Below are 16,841 nucleotides of genomic sequence, written 5' to 3' on the forward strand. Positions count from 1 at the left end.
GGGCTGGAGGGGGCCCCCTCTCTCGCCCACAGCACGACTTACCTGGCAGGAAGGCCACGTTCTGGCTGTGGGGAAAGACGGGGCTCATGGAGTTGCGGCTGCGGGAGGGAGGCTCGTCCTTGCCGGCCGGCCGGGGAAGCAGCTGCCTCAGGTCGACCGACGCTGGAAGGAGAAATAATAATAATAATTTATTATTTATACCCTGACCATCTGGCTGAGTTTCCCCAGCCACTCTGGGCGGCTCCCAATCAAGTATTAAAAACAATACAGCGTTAAATGTTAAAATCTTCCCTAAACAGAGCTGCCTTCAGATGTCTTTTGAAGATAGGATAGCTACTTATTTCCTTCACATCTGGTGGGAGGGTGCTCCACAGGGTGGGCGCCACTACCAAGAAAGCCCTCTGTCTGGTTCCCTGTAGCCTCACTTCTCACAATGAGGGAACCGCCAGAAGGCCCTCGGCGCTGGATCTCAGTGTCCGGGCTGAACGATGGAGGTGGAGACGCTCCTTCAGGTATACTGGACCGAGGCCATTTAGGGCTTGAAAGGTCAGCACCAACACTTTGAATTGTGCTTGGAAACGTCCTGGGAGCCAATGCAGATCTCTCAGAACCGGTGTTATGTGGTCCCGGCGGCCGCTCCCAGTCACCAGTCTGGCTGCCGCATTCTGGATTAGTTGTAGTTTCCGGGTCACCTTCAAAGGTAGCCCCACACAGAGCGCATTGCAGTAGTCCAAGCGGGAGATAACCAGAGCATGCACCACTCTGGTGAGACAGTCCGCGGGCAGAGAGGGTCTCATCCTGCATACCAGGTGGAGCTGGGAAACAGCTGCCCTGGACACAGAATTAACCTGCGCCTCCATGGACAGCTGTGAGTCCAGAATGACTTACAGAAAGGAGACCCTCAGAAAATTTCGGCAGGTCCTTGGAGCTTTCTGGGGTTCCTGCCTTGCAGGGGGCTGGGGCAAGAGAGGACCCCCAGGGTCCCTGCCAATGGTGACTCCATTAATAGAAGCCAGGGGAAACGCCTGCATTCTAGGACTGCAGAACGTCAGCAGGTTTTGTGGGGTGCCAGTTAGGTGGTATAACAAGGGTGTCTCTATGAGATCCATACAGCAAAAACCATACAGCGGGACCTTAGTTCTCAAATGCAGAAAACCCGGGAGTAAGTGTTCCAGTTTGCGAACTTTTTTTGGAAGCCGAATGTGCTCCGTTTTGAATGTTACGCTGAGGCCTGTCTGTTTTTGCTGTTTAATTTGTTTTTGCGGCTCTTTTTGTTTTGTTTTTGTGATTGTGTGAACTTAGCTCAGCTACTGATTGATTGTGTGACTGCAGTACACTGGTATCTCTGGTTAAGAACTTAATTCGTTCCGGAGGTCCGTTCCTAACCTGAAACTGTTCTTAACCTGAAGCACCACTTTAGCTAATGGGGCCTCCCGCCCCCGCCGCCGCGCGATTTCTGTTCTCATCCTGAAGCAAAGTTCTTAACCCGAGGTACTATTTCTGGGTTAGCGGAGTCTGTGACCTGAAGCACCTGTAACCTGAAGCGTCTGTAACCTGAGGTACCACTGTACATTGTTTATTGCTTTCATTTTATGGATCAGTACTCTCATTAGATAGTAAAATTCATGTTACAGTGGTGCCCCGCAAGACGAATGCCTCGCAAGACGGAAAACCCACTAGATGAAAGGGTTTTCCGTTTTGGAGGCGCTTCGCAAAACGAATTTCCAATGGGCTTGCTTTGCAAGACGAAAATGTCTTGCGAGTTCCTGCGGGGTTTTTTCCCTCCCCCCCCCCTTTTTCTAAGCCGCTAAGCCGCTAATCTGCTTATCCACTAAGCCGCTAAAAGCCGCTAAGCCGCTAATAGCGCTAATCCGCTAAGCCGTCAATGGGCTTGCTTCGCAAGACGAAAAAACCGCTAGACGAAGAGACTCGCGGAACGGATTCTTTTCGTCTTGCAAGGCACCACTGTAAATTCTTGTTTTAGGGGTTGATTTTAAAAGTCTGGAACAGATTAATCCAATTTGCATGACTTCCTACGGGAAAGCAGCGCGCCTTGGTTTCGGAACGCTTTGCTTTTGGAACGGATGAAGTTTAAGAACCAAGGCACCACTGTATTCTAACCCTCATTTTGCATCTTCATTCACCCTGTGTGCTCACCATGATGCCTGTTCATCCTGGGGCGGCAACCTCCGCCCCCAGTGGCCCCCGCGCCCCCTTCTGCGGCCCCCGCGCCACTCACCCGAGCTCTCCGTCCGGTGGGAGGCCTTGGCGGAGCCCTTGCCCGCCTTCTCCTTGCTGCCCTTGGTGAAGGCCGCCAGCTTGGTGGGGATCTGCTGCTGGACGGCTGCCGGCTTCTGGATCTGGTTGGTGGCGCTGAGGAGGTGCAGGGGCACCTCGGTCTTGAGGGGCAGCACCGGCCGGACGCCCTCCAGGGCGGGCGAGGCGGCGCTGTCTCGGCGGGCCAGCTCCCCCCGCTCCAGGTAGTCCGTTGCGGAGACGACGCTCCCTCGCCCGCCCGGCTTGCCCTCCAGGCCTTCTCCGTTGAAGCTGGCCGAGTGGCTCAAGGGGCCCTGCGGAAAAACAACGCAAAGGATTAGGCTGGACCCTCCCATACGGCAGTACCTCGGCTTAAGTACTTAATTCGTTCCGGAGGTCCGTTCTTAACCTGAAACTGCTCTTAACCTGAAGCACCACTTTAGCTAATGGGGCCTCCTGCTGCTGCCGCACTCCCAAAGCACGATTTCTGCTCTCATCCTGAAGCAAAGTTCTTATCCCGAGGTACTATTTCTGGGTTAGCGGAGTCTGTAACCTGAAGCGTCTGTAACCCAAGGTAAGGGTAAAGGTAAAGGGACCCCTGACTGTTAGGTCCAGTGGTGGCCGACTCTGGAGTTGCGGTGCTCATCTCGCTTTACTGGCCAAGGGAGCCGGCGTACAGCTTCCAGGTCATGTGGCAGCATGACTAAGCCGCTTCTGGCGAACCAGAGCAGCGCACGGAAAGGCCATTTACCTTCCCGCCGGAGCGGTACCTATTTATCTACTTGCACTTTGACGTGCTTCCGAACTGCTAGGTTGGCAGGAGCAGGGACCGAGCAACGGGAGGTCACCCCGTCATTGCAGGGATTCGAACCGCCAACCTTCTGATCAGCAAGCCCTGGGCTCTGTGGTTTAACCCACAGTGCCACCTGCGTCCGTTAAGGTCCAAGGTATTATTATTCCCACCCGCCCAATTCATCTGCATGCAACCGGTCTGCCCCACTTTGTGCCCCTGCCACTGTCGGCAGCAGTTGGGTGGCAAGGCATCTCACCCGCCCGCCCGCCCGCCCGCCCAGGAGCATGGTCTCACCTGCCCTGCCTCCGGAGGCGAGAAGGCGCTGGCGCTCTGCTTCTTCAGCCTCCGCTGCTGCTCTAGCCGCTCCCTCTCCCTCTCGACGGCCCGCTGGGCCTCGCGCAGGCGCTCCAGGTCGTGCTGGTAGGCCTCTCGCTGGCGCTCCAGCTCCTGGCGCTCCTGGCCCAGCCGCTCCTTCAGCTGGCGGGCCTCCTCCTCCCGCAGGCGCAGCCGGGCCTCCGCCGCCTCCGCCTCCCTGCGCTGGCGCTCCCGCTCTCGCTCCCAGCGCCGCTGCTCTGCCTTCAGCTGGCCCTGCAGTTTCTGGACGTGGGCCAGCTCCTCCCGCTGCTTCTCAAAGTTGCGCTGGCGCTCCTGCTCCAGAAGAAGGTTGCCGCGCGTCGACTGCAGGCGGAACTGGCGCTCCCGGTCCAGCAGGGCGCTCCGCTGGACCTCCAGGTAGCTGTCTTGCTGGGCCAGGACGGCCTGCCGGGGGGAGAAAGGGGGCAGTGAGAAGGAAGGAAGGAAGGAAGGAAGGAAGGAAGGAAGGAAGGAAGGAAGGGAAATTTTCTGGCAAAGTGTGTTTAAGGAGATACAGTGGTACCTCAGTTTTCGAGCATCTCGGAAGCCAAACATTTCGGGGAAAGCCAGCCAAATGGGAGGGGTATAAATAATAACATTATAATTATTATTTCAGCTGTTTTGCTGGGCCATGATGGCCTGCCAGGGGGAGAAAGGGGAGAGAGAGAGAGAGAGAGAGAGAGAGAGAGAGAGAGAGAGAGGAAGGAAGGAAGGAAGGAAGGAAGGAAGGAAGGAAGGAAGGAAGGGACTCGCCAAAGCAGAGCGCAAGAGACAGAGAGGAAAGCCAGGGGCCTCGATGTCAGGGACTGGCTGGATGATGATGATGATGATGATAATAAATTTTATTTATACCCTGCCCTCCCCAGCCAAGACTGGGCTCAGGGCGGCTAACACCAGATATAAAACAATTGATTGAAATACAACTTAAAAAACCAAGATTAAAATACAACATTAAAATGCAGTCTCATTTCAGCAGAAACTCAAAAACCTTTTTGGGGATGAAAACGTCAAGTCTTCACCAAGGGCTAACTATCCAGACTGGTCTTAACGTGGGCCAGAAAAAAGCCAGGGAAGTCCCCAAGTAGGAGTTCCATCACAGAAGGAAAAAGGAATGATGATGATGATAAGCTAGGGAAATCCAGCCAGAGGGGCAGGGTATAAATAATAATATTATAATTATTATTTCAGCTGTTTTGCTGGGCCATGACGGCCTGCCAGGGGGAGAAAGGGGTGAGTGAGAAAGAAAGAAAGAAAGAAAGAAAGAAAGAAAGAAAGAAATTTTCTGGCCAAGCGTGTTTAAGGACATACAGTGGTACCTCGGTTTTCGAGCTTCTCAGAAGCCAAACATTTCAGTTTTTCAATCACAAAAACCCAGAAGTAATTGTTTCCATTTTCGAATGTGCCTCAGAAGTCAAACGGCTTCCACTGAGGTTTTTCCCTTCAATTTTCTCAATGGAAATCACAGACGGCCCTTTGCGACTCAGTTTTCAAATGTTTCGGAAGCCGAACGGTCTTCCGGAATGGATTACGTTTGAAAACCGAGGTCCGACTGTGACAGAAATCACTGGGTCAAAGCTAACCGAGGTAGCGTTATTATCGATTTACGACGGGGCGGAAGGTTCACAGGCTATGAAGGACTGGTTCACAGATTCATTGACAGCGGCACGAATTATGGTAGCTAGGAAGCGGAAGGGGCAAGCAGAATTAAAATGGGAGAATGGTATAAAGAGGTGGGGGATATAGCTATTAATGATAAATTAACGTGTGCCGTTAAGCTAAGACGGGGAGCATGCAGGAGAAATGATTTCAAGGAGATAAGGATGGTGTTTGTAGAATCTGTGCTGTTAAAACGGAAAGGGGTCAAACCATCGCAAGAGGTGTTGAATGAAGTAGAACAGAGAGGGTCCCTCGGGACTCCGCGAAGACAGAGGGAGGGGTCTGATGCACAGAAAACAGTCAAGAGGGGGGAGGAGGGGGTATCCTCCGTGGGTTTCTAGCTGCAGGGCCTTGTTTCACTCTGCTAAATGTGCTCCCTGTGACCCCGTCTGCTGCCCTAAATCTGGGGGGCGCAGAGGGAGAAATGGGGGTCCCCTTACCTGGAGGCTGAGAAGCAACTGGGAGAGGGTCTGTATCCTTTGGACGAGCTGAAGGAAGAAACAAAAAGGCTGACAAGCAGTGCTAAGCAATCCCCGAATTTTAACATCGCAATATATCACCAGCTAAAGATTGCAATATACAGTGGAACGGCTTGGCTCTCAAACGGCGCAAACCTGGAAGTGGGTGTTCCAGTTTGTGAACGTTTTTTGGAAGCCGAATGTCCGACGCGGCTGTCAGCTATCGTTTCCGGGGCGCCTGCACCAATCAGAAACTGTGCCTTGGTTTCCGAACCGTTTCGGGAGTCGAACGGACTCCCGGACCGGATTAAGTTTGAGAAGCAAGGCACCACTGTACCGATAGATCACAATGTCTGAATCAAGGATGGAGCTACGGGGAGGCACAGTTTTCCCTGTATTGATATTTTTGCTGGCAACTGCTCTTGCGATTCGCTGCCCCCTGCAAAACGGAGCCAGCAGAGTTAACAGGGGCTGCAGGAATCGAGAGAAAATATGGCTGGCTTCCCGGTTTTTCCGCCATTGTGATTTTTGCACAGCACACAAACACCGCGATATATTGCCAGGTCAAAAATTACGAAACCGGTATCACAATATGGACTTCCAACTGGTTTGGGGAGATCTATCTTCCAAGGGGAAAATCTCCTTGCTGGTTCAGCCCCACCAGAGCTTCCCTCTCCCGTTTGAACCCTTCGCCCAGACCCCGAACCGCTTTGCACGTGCCCTTGCGCTCGGAAGCGGCTAGGAAGCCCCAAGGGCAGGAGGGCAGTGCCCAGGATCCTGCCCGCATGCTTACCTCCGACTCAGTTTCCAGGGAGCCGCCGGGACGTTCCTGCCTTACACTGTCACCCTGCAGAAATAATAATAATAATAATAATAATAATAATAATAATAATAATAATAATAATAATAATAAATAATTTTATTTATATCCCGCCCTCCCCAGCTGAAGCTGGGCTCAGGGCGGCTAACAACAATAAAATGATACAACATTCATTTCATTATAAAATTAATTCAAATCAAATTGATGGCAACCATTGGGCTAGAGTTCTGTGAAGATTGCCAAAGGAGGGAGTCAGGCTGCGCCCTGGCCAAAGGCCTGGTGGAACAGCTCTGTCTTGCAGGCCCTGCGGAAAGATGTCAAGTTCCGCAGGGCCCTAGTGTCTTGGGACAGAGCGTTCCACCAGATTGGAGCGACAGCCGAAAAAGCCATGGCTCTAGTTGAGGCCAGCCTAACCTCTCTGTGGCCTGGGACCTTCAGGATGTTTTTGTTTGAAGACGTAAGTTCCTCTGTGGGACATACCAGGAGAGGTGGTCCCGTAGGTACGAGGGTCCTAGGCCTTATAGGGCTTGAAAGGTTAAAACCAGCACCTTGAACCTGATCCTGTACTCCACCGGGAGCCAGTGCAGCTGGTATAGCACAGGGTGAATGTGATCTCGCAGCGAAGACCCCGTAAGGAGTCTTGCCGCGGCATTCTGCACCCGCTGGAGTTTCTGGGTCAGTCTCAAGGGCAGCCCCATGTAGAGCGAGTTGCAATAATCCAGTCTGGAGGTGACCGTCGTGTGGATCACAGTGGCTAGGTCAGGGCGAGAGAGGTAAGGAGCCAACTGCTTAGCTTGGCGGAGATGAAAAAGAAAGGCAGGAGAGGGGGCATTTAATTTTTTTTTAAAAAAACCCAGCTTGTTTTAGACTTTGTTCCCAAATACAGTGGTGCCCCGCAAGACGAACGCCTCGCAAGACAGAAAACCTGCTAGACGAAAGGGTTTTCCGTTTTGGAGGCGCTTCGCTAAACGAATTTCTCTATGGGGTTGCTTCGCAAGATGAAAAAATCTTGCGAGTTCCCGCGGGTTTTTTTCGCTCCCCCCCCCTTTCCTAAGCCACTAAGCCGCTTATCAGCTGTTCCGCTGATAAGCTGCCTCTCAGCTGATCGCTAAAAGCCGCTAGACCGCTAATAGCGCTAATCCGCTAAGCCGTCAATGGGCTTGCTTCGCAAGACGAAAAAAACACTAGACGAAGAGAATCGCGGAACGGATTAATTTCGTCTTGCGAGACACCACTCTACGGACCTCTTCCGGCCTCTGGTCCTCCCTACTTGTGTCTTGCCAAGGGTGCCTGCCCCCCACCCCCTTACCAATCGCAGCCCTTCCTCTCCTCCGGCCGAGGGGGGGTCCTCCGGGTTGGCTCGCCGGTCCCGCAGGCGCTGCTCCCCGCCATAGACCTTCCTCTTGAAACTGCCCACTGGGGAAGAGAAGGCAGGGAGCGGGGTGAGAGGGGGCGCCCTGCTTCGAACGGCAAGGCAAGGGTGCTGTCAAAGGAGCAGCACTGTTCAGAAACAGGTGGTTACTCTTCGTTGGCAAAAACACAATCTGCCCAGGAGCGCCAGTCCTGATGAGCACAGGAACCCATCTCTGGCAGCTCTCGAAATCAGTGGCCAAGTCTGGAAGTCCTTGCCTGCCTCCAGCTGCCCAAGTCCCCTTCCCTCTCTCCAGGGTTTCCCCCAAGCAATCGGAGACTATGTCTGCGGGCAGCCAACCTCTCCCCTGTCCTTTTCATGCCACTCTTGGTTCTGGGAGACCAGCAGAGAGGGAGCTGGTCGCAGAAGGGGGAGACCCCTGTGACTTCATCTCTGCCTCTTGGCTTCCCTCCTCTCTCCTGCTTCCGCTTCTGCCTCTGATTCTCGACTTCTCTCTGCCATGGAATCTCCCCGCTCATGAAGCCCTGTTGCCTCTTTCGCTTCCAACACCTCCTTCCAGGTTTCTCCCTCCCACCCCCACTTCCTGGGCTCTGGGCCTCCTTCCCCTGGGGGTTCCCGAGCTAGTTTCTCCCACCATCCCTCTGCCTCCAACCATTCCATGACAATTAAGCCTTTCTGTCTCCCCCTCGCCCCCCATTTTAGGGGGCCACTTACTTTTGGCCAGGCCGGCCGTGGCGCTGTCGTACCCCCCAAAGGTCTCAGCACGCCTCAGCAGGCTCGACCCGCCAGTGGTGTCCTCAGAGCGGGCGGGGGCCGCGGACCCCCCTAGCTGAGTGAAGATCAGGCTCTGTAGGCCTTCCACTGCAAACACAAAAACTGGTTTCGGCGGGGAGGCGGAGGAGAGGAGGCCAGCACCCAGCCGAGCCTCTGCCTGCCGGGCGCTCCCCAGGCCCTTGGGAGTCACAGTCCCGAGCACCCAGGGCGTCTCGCGAGCGCGGCACCCACCTTCCGCCACTGCCTTCTTGAGGATCGCCTCCCCCTGGAGGCTCTCCGGGGAGTCCGCCCTGCCGATGAGCCGGGGCCGGGAGCCGGGCGCCGGGTCCTCGAAGCCATTCATCTCCGCCATCTCTAGGTAGATCTGTTGCTTGTCGCTCAGGCTCTGCAAGATCTGCTCGTCCTTCTGGCTCAGGCGGTCTGGAGGCGGGAGGCAGAGTTCAGGGCAGCGCAGAACCCAGGGGTGGGGGCAGCCAAGCCAAGAACAGCAGGAAAAAAAGAGAGCAGAGGGCCACCTCCCCTTCCTGGGGAGACAGGAATTTCTCCCTTCTGGGCGACCTTCCTTGCAGCCCCTGAAGAGCTCGGACGTAGGAATCAGGCCAGGCCTCCCCCCTGCCGAAGGGTCATCTAGTCAAAGCCTTCCTACCTTGGAATTCCTTCAGCTTCACTGCCCTCGCCTCGGCCTGCCTCCGCTCCTCTTCAGGGTCAGTAAGAAGCTCCTCCTCCTCGTCAGGACAGCTGAGCGGAAAAGACAGAAGCGCCCAAAAAAACCTCTTTAGGACGGCTTTGTTTCCTAAGACCTGCATTGGCTCCCAGGACGTTTCCAAGCATAATTCAAAGGGTTGTGGCTGGCCTTGAAAGCCCTAAACGGCCTCCAAGGCCCAGTAGACCTGGAGGAGCGTCTCCACCCCGGACACCGGGGTCCCTCTCCCAAAGGTCTTCTGGCGGTATCCTCACTGCAAAAAGTGAGGCTACAGGGAACCAGGCAGAGGGCCTTCTTGGTGGTGGCGCCCTCCCACCAGATGTCAAGGAAATAAACAACTATCTGACTTTTAGAAGACATCTGAGGGCAGCCGTGTTCAGGGAAGTTTTTAATGTTTTATTCTGTTTTTTGTTCTCTGTTGGGAGTTGTCCAGAGTGGCTGGGGGAGCCTAGTCGGATGTGCGGGGTACAAATAATAAGTTATTAATATTGCATTCCCAGCAGGAGTCAGGGCCAGGGAGCTCCCCCCCCCCCCCCCGCTCACCTCTCCACCGCCCGGCGGATCTGATCCATCCAGAAATTCCTCTCCTCCTTGGAGGCGCTGTGAATCTCGTACATCTCCGGCCCCTTAAGGGAAGCGCTGATCAGAAACATGGCCTTCTCTTCGTTGGCCACTTCCCGGACAATCAGCTTCTGCAGAGAGATCACCGGCGGCTTTGCGTCCTGCGGAGCAGTAACAACAACAACGACAATTTTATTATTTATATCCTGCCCATCTGGCGAGAGCTGCGGCCACCGTCATGACACCACAGGGCAGCAAAGGCCTCTGGGAAAAATCCCGTAAGAATCTTTCGCAGGCAACCTCTGCAAGCCTCAAAACGCCCTTTTACACACCTGCTGAAAATCCCTCTTTACAAATTTTCAATGCCTAATGTTTTACGATTTTGTGTGTGTTGTAAGCCGCCCAGAGTGGCTGGGGAAACCCAGCCAGATGGGCGGTGTAGCAATAATAAAATTACTATTATTCTCATTATTATTATTTCTGAAGCGTTCTTAGAAGAGGGAGCCCAGGGAGCCTTGTATGGCACTTCGATTATTGCATGGATAGATTCCTCCAAGTTGGTAGGCCCACCACCTGTCTCCTCGATCCGTGCCCGTCTTGGCTGATTAGGGAGTGTCCAGATGTTGCGCGGACCCCCCTGGTTGAAATTATCAATTTGTCCCTTGACACGGGGACATTCCCAGGGGAACTGAAGGAAGCAGTGGTGTATCCACTCTTAAAAAAAACTTCATTAGATCCCTTAGACCTATCCAATTACCGCCCAGTTTCAAATCTTCCATACCTGGGTAAGGTAATTGAGAGAGCGGTTGCTGAACAGCTTGGTAGGTTCCTGGAGGAAACATCGGCATTAGATCCATTTCAGTCCGGTTTCCGTCCTGGTTTTGGGACGGAGACGGCTCTGGTTGCCCTAACAGATGATCTCCGTAGAGAACTGGATCGAGGTGGGTCAGGACTGCTGATCCTTTTAGATTTGTCAGCAGCCTTTGACATGGTCGATCATGATCTTCTGGACCACCGCCTCGCAGACGTGGGGATACAGGGCATAGCCCATAACTGGTTGTGCTCTTTTATCTCTGGTCGGGGACAGAGGGTGGCACTAAGGAGGAAAATGTCGTCGTGCCACTCCTTGGTGTGTGGAGTGCCGCAGGGCGCAATTCTCTCCTCGATGCTTTTTAACATCTTTATGCGCCCCCTTGCCCAGATTATCGGGAGCTTTGGGCTGGGCTGTCACCAATATGCTGATGACACTCAGCTCAATATGCTGATGGATGGTCACACCAACTCGACCCCGAACACACTGACCAGATGCTTGGAAGCTGTGGCTGGATGGTTTTGTGGGAGCCGATTGAAACTAAATCCTTCAAAGACAGAGGTCCTATGGCTGGGTCGGGATGGCATGGGGATGAGGGACCAACTCCCTTCTCTTGCGGGTGCCCAATTAGTGCCATTGCCTTCCGTTAAGAGTTTGGGTGTAATCCTTGACGCCTCCCTTTCCATGGAGGCGCAGGTTACAGCAACAGCCAAGGCGACATTTTTCCACCTTCGCCGCATCAAGCAGTTGGTCCCTTACCTTTCCCGCCCCGCCCTGGCCACAGTGATCCATGCGACGGTCACCTCTAGGCTTGACTACTGTAATTCGCTCTACGCGGGGCTGCCCTTGAAGCTGTCCCAGAAACTCCAGCGGGTGCAGAATGCTGCAGCGAGGCTCCTCACGGGGTCTCTGCCATGGGAGCAGATTCACCCAGTGCTTTTCAAGCTGCACTGGCTCCCGGTGGAGTACAGGGTCAGGTTCAAGGTGCTGCTTTTGACCTTTAAAGCCCTTCACGGCCTTGGACCCTCGTACCTACGGGACCGCCTCTCCCGGTCTGCCCCACGGAGAGCCTCAAGGTCCATAAATAGCAACACCCTAGTGGTCCGGGGCCCTAAGGAAGTTAGATTGGCTTCAACCAGAGCCAGGGCCTTTTCAACTCTGGCTCCAGCCTGGTGGAACGCTCTGCCTCATGAGACCAGGGCCCTGCGGGATCTGATTTCTTTCCGCAGGGCCTGTAAGACAGAGTTGTTCCGCCTGGCCTTTGGCTTGGAGCCAATTTGATTCCCTCCCTCTCTTTCTTTTTTCTTTTCCTTCTCCTCCTGCGATGAGGCTACATTTTAATATTTTAATGTTCCATTATTTTAATGTTGTATTTTATTTTTGTTTTTAAGTTGTAATCATTCATCTTGTTTTTATTATTGCTTGTAAGCCGCTCTGAGCCCGGCCTTGGCTGGGGAGGGCGGGGTATACATAAAAAATGATGATGATGATGATGATGATGATGATGATGATGTCACTCTTCTAAGGAATACGCCAGACAGAAGAACACAAGAGAAGATGAAGAAATTAGAAACCAACGTTTCTACAGCACTGACAAAATAGGATTTGTATTTTGTACATACTGGACTTGGTGGCCAACCAAATGAGCTATGCTTTAATATATTATTACGCTTTAATATATTATTACGCTTTAATATATTATGTCGCCTTGTTGATTTTGACACTATGAGAAGCTGCATCTAAATCTTGAGAAGTCGTTTCTGGTAAATAACTTTGTGATTGTTATCATACAGCCTATTACGTTCACGTGCTTTAGCAACTGGGATTCGCATAATAGAATAATAAGTTTATTTATACCCCGCCCTCCCCAGCCAAGCGGCTACCACCAAATATAAAAACAACTGATTGAAATACAGCTTTAAAAACAAGATTAAAATACAACATTAAAACATTAAAATGCAGCCTCATTTCAGTGGAAACTCAATCAAAAACCTTTTTGGGGATAAAAACGTCGAGTCTTCACCAAGGCTAACTATCCAGACTGGTCCTACACGGGCCAGAAAAAAGCGAGGGGAATCCCCAAATAGGAGTTCCAACACAGAAGGAGAAAGGAAAAAAGAAAGAGAGGGAGGGAGGGAATCAAATTGGCTCCAAGCCAAAGGCCAGGCGGAACAACTCTGTCTTACAGGCCCTGCGGAAAGAAATCAGATCCTGCAGGGCCCTATATATAGGCATTGTGGTGGTTTTGAGTTTGTATGGCACCTGGCTATTGTCGGGGTGAGCCAGCGGCCGGCGACCCTGGGGCTCCGCGTTTGCTGTGCCATGCGTGCCACACGCCCAGCCTCACCAGGAAACGGCAGATAATAATAAAGAAGAAGAAGAAGAAGAAGATAAATTAACAGGAAGGATTCGAAACCGGCGAGACCAGAAATTCACAGAAGACTGGAGTAAATTTACGGACTATTTGAAAAGTATTTGTGAAGAACAGACAATGTTTGTAGGGTTGCAATAAGTTTTGTGAGGAGTATTATTAGAAGTATTGTAAAAATGGACAAAGGGGAGGATGATTTGTTAAGAGAGGGAAAGGCGATATAAAGTTAAGAAATGCACAAGAAGTGGTTAAAATGGTGGATCATCAGAGGTGCTGATGGAAGTCTAAAAAGATTGTATAAGGGATAAGTTTTGTGGTGTATTTTATAATCTATATGTTAAAATTAATAAAAAATATTATAAAAAAAGAAACTAGGCGGAAACAGAATAATAATAATAATTAATAATAATAATAATAATAATAATAATAATAATAATAATAAATTATTTATACCCTGCCCTCCCCAGGCTCAGGGCGGCTAACACCAATAAATTCACAGATACTGCAAATAGTGGCGCTGCTCATCTGCCTCCTCCCAACATTGTAAGATAATGGGGTTATCACGAGGTTTAGCTGGCAATATATATGGGGAAGCAGGTATCGCCCGGCTGGGCCACCTACCACAGAGGCAAAGGTGTACTTCTGGTCTTTCTCCTGCAGCAGCAACAGCACGTCGGTCAGCAGCACGGCCAGGATCTCTGCCAAAAGTCGACAGAAACGGGAGTCAGACCAAGAGGCTTTAGCAGAGATTGGGGGGGAAATCTGTGGGTGGACTGAAAAATCCCCGCTCCCGTACAAGTTCATTCAGCAGGGTCGGCTTCAAACCAAACCGTCAAAATGTGTTTTACGGGGAAACTAATTAATAATGGGGATGCGGGTGGCGCTGTGGGTTAAACCACCAAGCTTCTTGGGCTTGCCGATCAGAAGGTCGGCGGTTCGAATCCCCACAATGACGGGGTGAGCTCCCGTTGCTCGGTCCCAGCTCCTGCCAACCTAGCAGTTCGAAAGCACACCAGTGCAAGTAGATAAATAGGTACCGCTCTGGCAGGAAGGGAAATGGCATTTCCGTGCACTGCTCTGGTTCGCCAGAAGCGGCTTAGTCCTGCTGGCCACATGACCCGGAAGCTGTACGCCGGCTCCCTCAGCCAGTAAAGCGAGATGCTGGTCATGTGGCCAGCATGACTAAGCCGCTTCTGGCAAACCAGAGCAGCACACGGAAATGCCGTTTACCTTCCCGCCGGAGTGGTACCTATTTATCTACTTGCACTGTGACGTGCTTTCGAACTGCTAGGTTGGCAGGAGCAGGGACCGAGCAACGGGAGCTCTCCCCGTCGCGGGGATTCGAACCGCCAACCTTCTGATCGGCAAGTCGTAGGCTCTGTGGTTTAACCCACAGTGCCATCCGCGTCCTGCTTGCCTGCAAATCCCGTCCTCTGTCCCAGCAAACTTTGGGGGGGGGGCAGCCGAAAGGACCCACCTTTGAGGCGCCCGGAGGCCGCCTTCCAGCACAGAACGCCGTCCACCAGGAGCCGCCTTTGGAGCATGTCCTCCTTGCGGAAGACCAGGCCGTTCTTGAACTTTCCCGACGACTTCACCTCCATCTTTGTCGCCACCTCGCGCAGGCGCTGCCCCTTCTCGTTCTCGTTGACCTTGGCGTCGACGGCCGTGATGACCTCCTTGATCAGCGCCAGCGCCCGCGTCAGGTCCTCGTACTCCTGGGTGCCGGCTGCGGGGAAGAAAGTGGGGGACGCTGGAGGAAGGAATTCGCTCCTCGTTCTAAGGAAGGCGGGGGGGCTCTGTCCATTCAGGGACTGCAAGAAGCTAAGGAGAGCTTAGCTGCAGGATTAGGCCATTGGGGGGCTTTCTGGGCTGGCATCCTGTCCTCAAAGTGGGCAAACAGAGCCCCCCCCCCGCAGGGAAGCCCCCAAGCTTCTAAGGATTTTCTATTTAAGTTACGTTACGGTCCAAAGGCTATTCATCAGGAAATAAGGATTTGTTTTAAGTTTTTCATGTGTGCTAAAACTCAGTCTAAGTTTTATTTTTTTATTGTTTAACCACATGAGTTAACAAACAAGGATAGATGTGCTACAATGTCATTGTTTTAGTTAAATAAATTGTTTAAATTGTTATTAAGGAAATGACTGTTTTTCTCCTTCCAATAAAGCACAGCAGAAAAAGTTGTCCAAGTATAAACAGTTAACTTATTAAACCTCACAATAACTTCATAATTATCTGTCTTATGTATTTCTACTAGCAGAACCAAATTGGTAATTCTTGATATAGCTGTAAAAACTACTCTGGAAATTTATTATTCCAAAACCGAAACATTCATCTGGTTGTAAATATTAAGAGTATACCCACGATAATGAGTCTTTCTGTAAAAAAAAAGTGATTTTAATCAAGCCTTACTGACTAGTGATTTGAATCAATTTAAATCAAATGCACCCTGGTGGAAACCTTGCAACTTTTTAAGCTTCCAGGACCCACAGGGAGGAATCAAAGCCATCGCTCCCCCCACTTTCCCCTTTAGCAACACCCACCACCTAAATGCAGGGGGGGGCCCAACAAGGCAGCCCCCCTGAGGCTGGAAAGGGTTCTCCCCACACCCGAATGGACCTCAAAGTTCAGTCAAGAGGGGGAAAGGGATAGAGCCATCGAGCCGGGAGGGACCTCTAGAGGTCCTCTATCCCACCCACCCCCCCGCAAGCCGCACCTTCCGTGTTCTGAATGATGCGCTCCACCAGGACAGGGTATTTCATGATGCGCTGCGTCACCAGCAGGTTGCACTCCTGGACCCCGAGCCGCCGCACGATGGAAGAGTTGCTGATTCTCTAGAGGGCAAGGGAGACGAGAGGTCTGGGCGGGGAGGGCTTTGCTTCGTGGGAAAGGCTTTGCAGCCCCCAACCTGCCCAATTCAGACCCCCAAATCTCGCTCTCCCGAGACAGACTGCCAACTGAACGCAGAGGCTTGGTTATATACACACACAGAGTGGAACCTGGGTTCTCGCACTTAATCCATTCCGGGAGTCCATTCGACTCCCGGAACGGTTCGAAAACCAAGTCGCGGCTTCTGATTAGCAGCAGGAGCTTCCTGCAGCCAATCAGAAGCCGTGTTGGACGTCCGGCTTCCGAAAAACGTTCACAAACTGGAACACTCACTTCCGGGTTTGCGGCATTCAGGAGCCGATTTGTCCCGGAGCCAAGCTGTTGGGGAACCTAGGTACCCCTGTAATTTCCTTTTATTCTTTTATTTATACGCTCCTTTTTTTCTTCCAACGTTCTCCTCCTCTCCCCCCCCCCCTTTTTCCATCCTCACAAGGACCCTGCAAGGAGCTTCAGGGGCAAGTGGGGATTCGAACCCAGGTCTCCCAAGGTCATAATCTGTTCTTCACCGTTATGCCCCGCTGGCTGAAGGTCCCCCCCCCCAGCTCTCCTTTCCTGGCCCCCTTACCTTGATCAGGTTCTGGAACTTTTTGCTCTGTTGCAGGAGCTCTTTGTAGTGGGCGACCGCCTCTCCGTGGCTGCTGCAGAAGACGCCGTACTTCTCCTTGACCAGCTCGCCCGTCTCCCCCGAGAACTGGAAACCGGGGAGGCAGGAGAAAAAGGGGGGGGATTGCATCTCAGGACTGCAATACCTCTTGACATATGAACCCACCCGGACCCTGAGATCACCTTCCGAGGCCCTCCTTCGTGCGCCTCCTCCTCAAGAGGTGCGGAGGGTGGCAACACAAGAACGGGGCCTTCTCTGCAGTGGCTCCCCGTCTGTGGGAATGTTCTCCCCAGGAAAGTTCACTATACATCTTTAGGCGCCAGGCAAAAACATTCCTTTTTAACCAGGCCTTTGGTTGACATCCTATGCCCTTTTTTAATGTGTTTTTTTAATTTGGGGTGGGCTATTGGGTTGTTGCTCTG

The 16,841-nt window shown here is 52.3% G+C and overlaps 1 protein-coding gene across 2 annotated transcripts in view; it reads right to left on the reverse strand.

Annotated features, from left to right (window-relative positions):
- Positions 1-16,841, reverse strand: part of ARHGEF18 (Rho/Rac guanine nucleotide exchange factor 18) — a 55,409-nt gene that overhangs the window by 1,406 nt on the left and 37,162 nt on the right. For both annotated transcript variants that reach the window (XM_081846022.1, XM_081846021.1), the window contains exons 17-30: positions 16,381-16,506; positions 15,643-15,760; positions 14,407-14,655; positions 13,551-13,627; positions 9,730-9,908; positions 9,130-9,221; positions 8,715-8,903; positions 8,424-8,570; positions 7,647-7,753; positions 6,311-6,364; positions 5,500-5,547; positions 3,344-3,808; positions 2,240-2,570; positions 43-162 (exon numbers count right to left, since the gene is read on the reverse strand). In XM_081846022.1, coding sequence (XP_081702148.1) covers positions 43-162; positions 2,240-2,570; positions 3,344-3,808; positions 5,500-5,547; positions 6,311-6,364; positions 7,647-7,753; positions 8,424-8,570; positions 8,715-8,903; positions 9,130-9,221; positions 9,730-9,908; positions 13,551-13,627; positions 14,407-14,655; positions 15,643-15,760; positions 16,381-16,506 — 2,302 coding nt within the window. The remainder of the gene's footprint in view (positions 1-42; positions 163-2,239; positions 2,571-3,343; positions 3,809-5,499; positions 5,548-6,310; positions 6,365-7,646; positions 7,754-8,423; positions 8,571-8,714; positions 8,904-9,129; positions 9,222-9,729; positions 9,909-13,550; positions 13,628-14,406; positions 14,656-15,642; positions 15,761-16,380; positions 16,507-16,841) is intronic.

This window comes from Podarcis erhardii, assembly GCF_964252035.2.
Source record: "Podarcis erhardii genome assembly, chromosome: 18".
In the NCBI taxonomy this organism is placed as follows: Eukaryota; Metazoa; Chordata; class Lepidosauria; order Squamata; family Lacertidae; genus Podarcis; species Podarcis erhardii.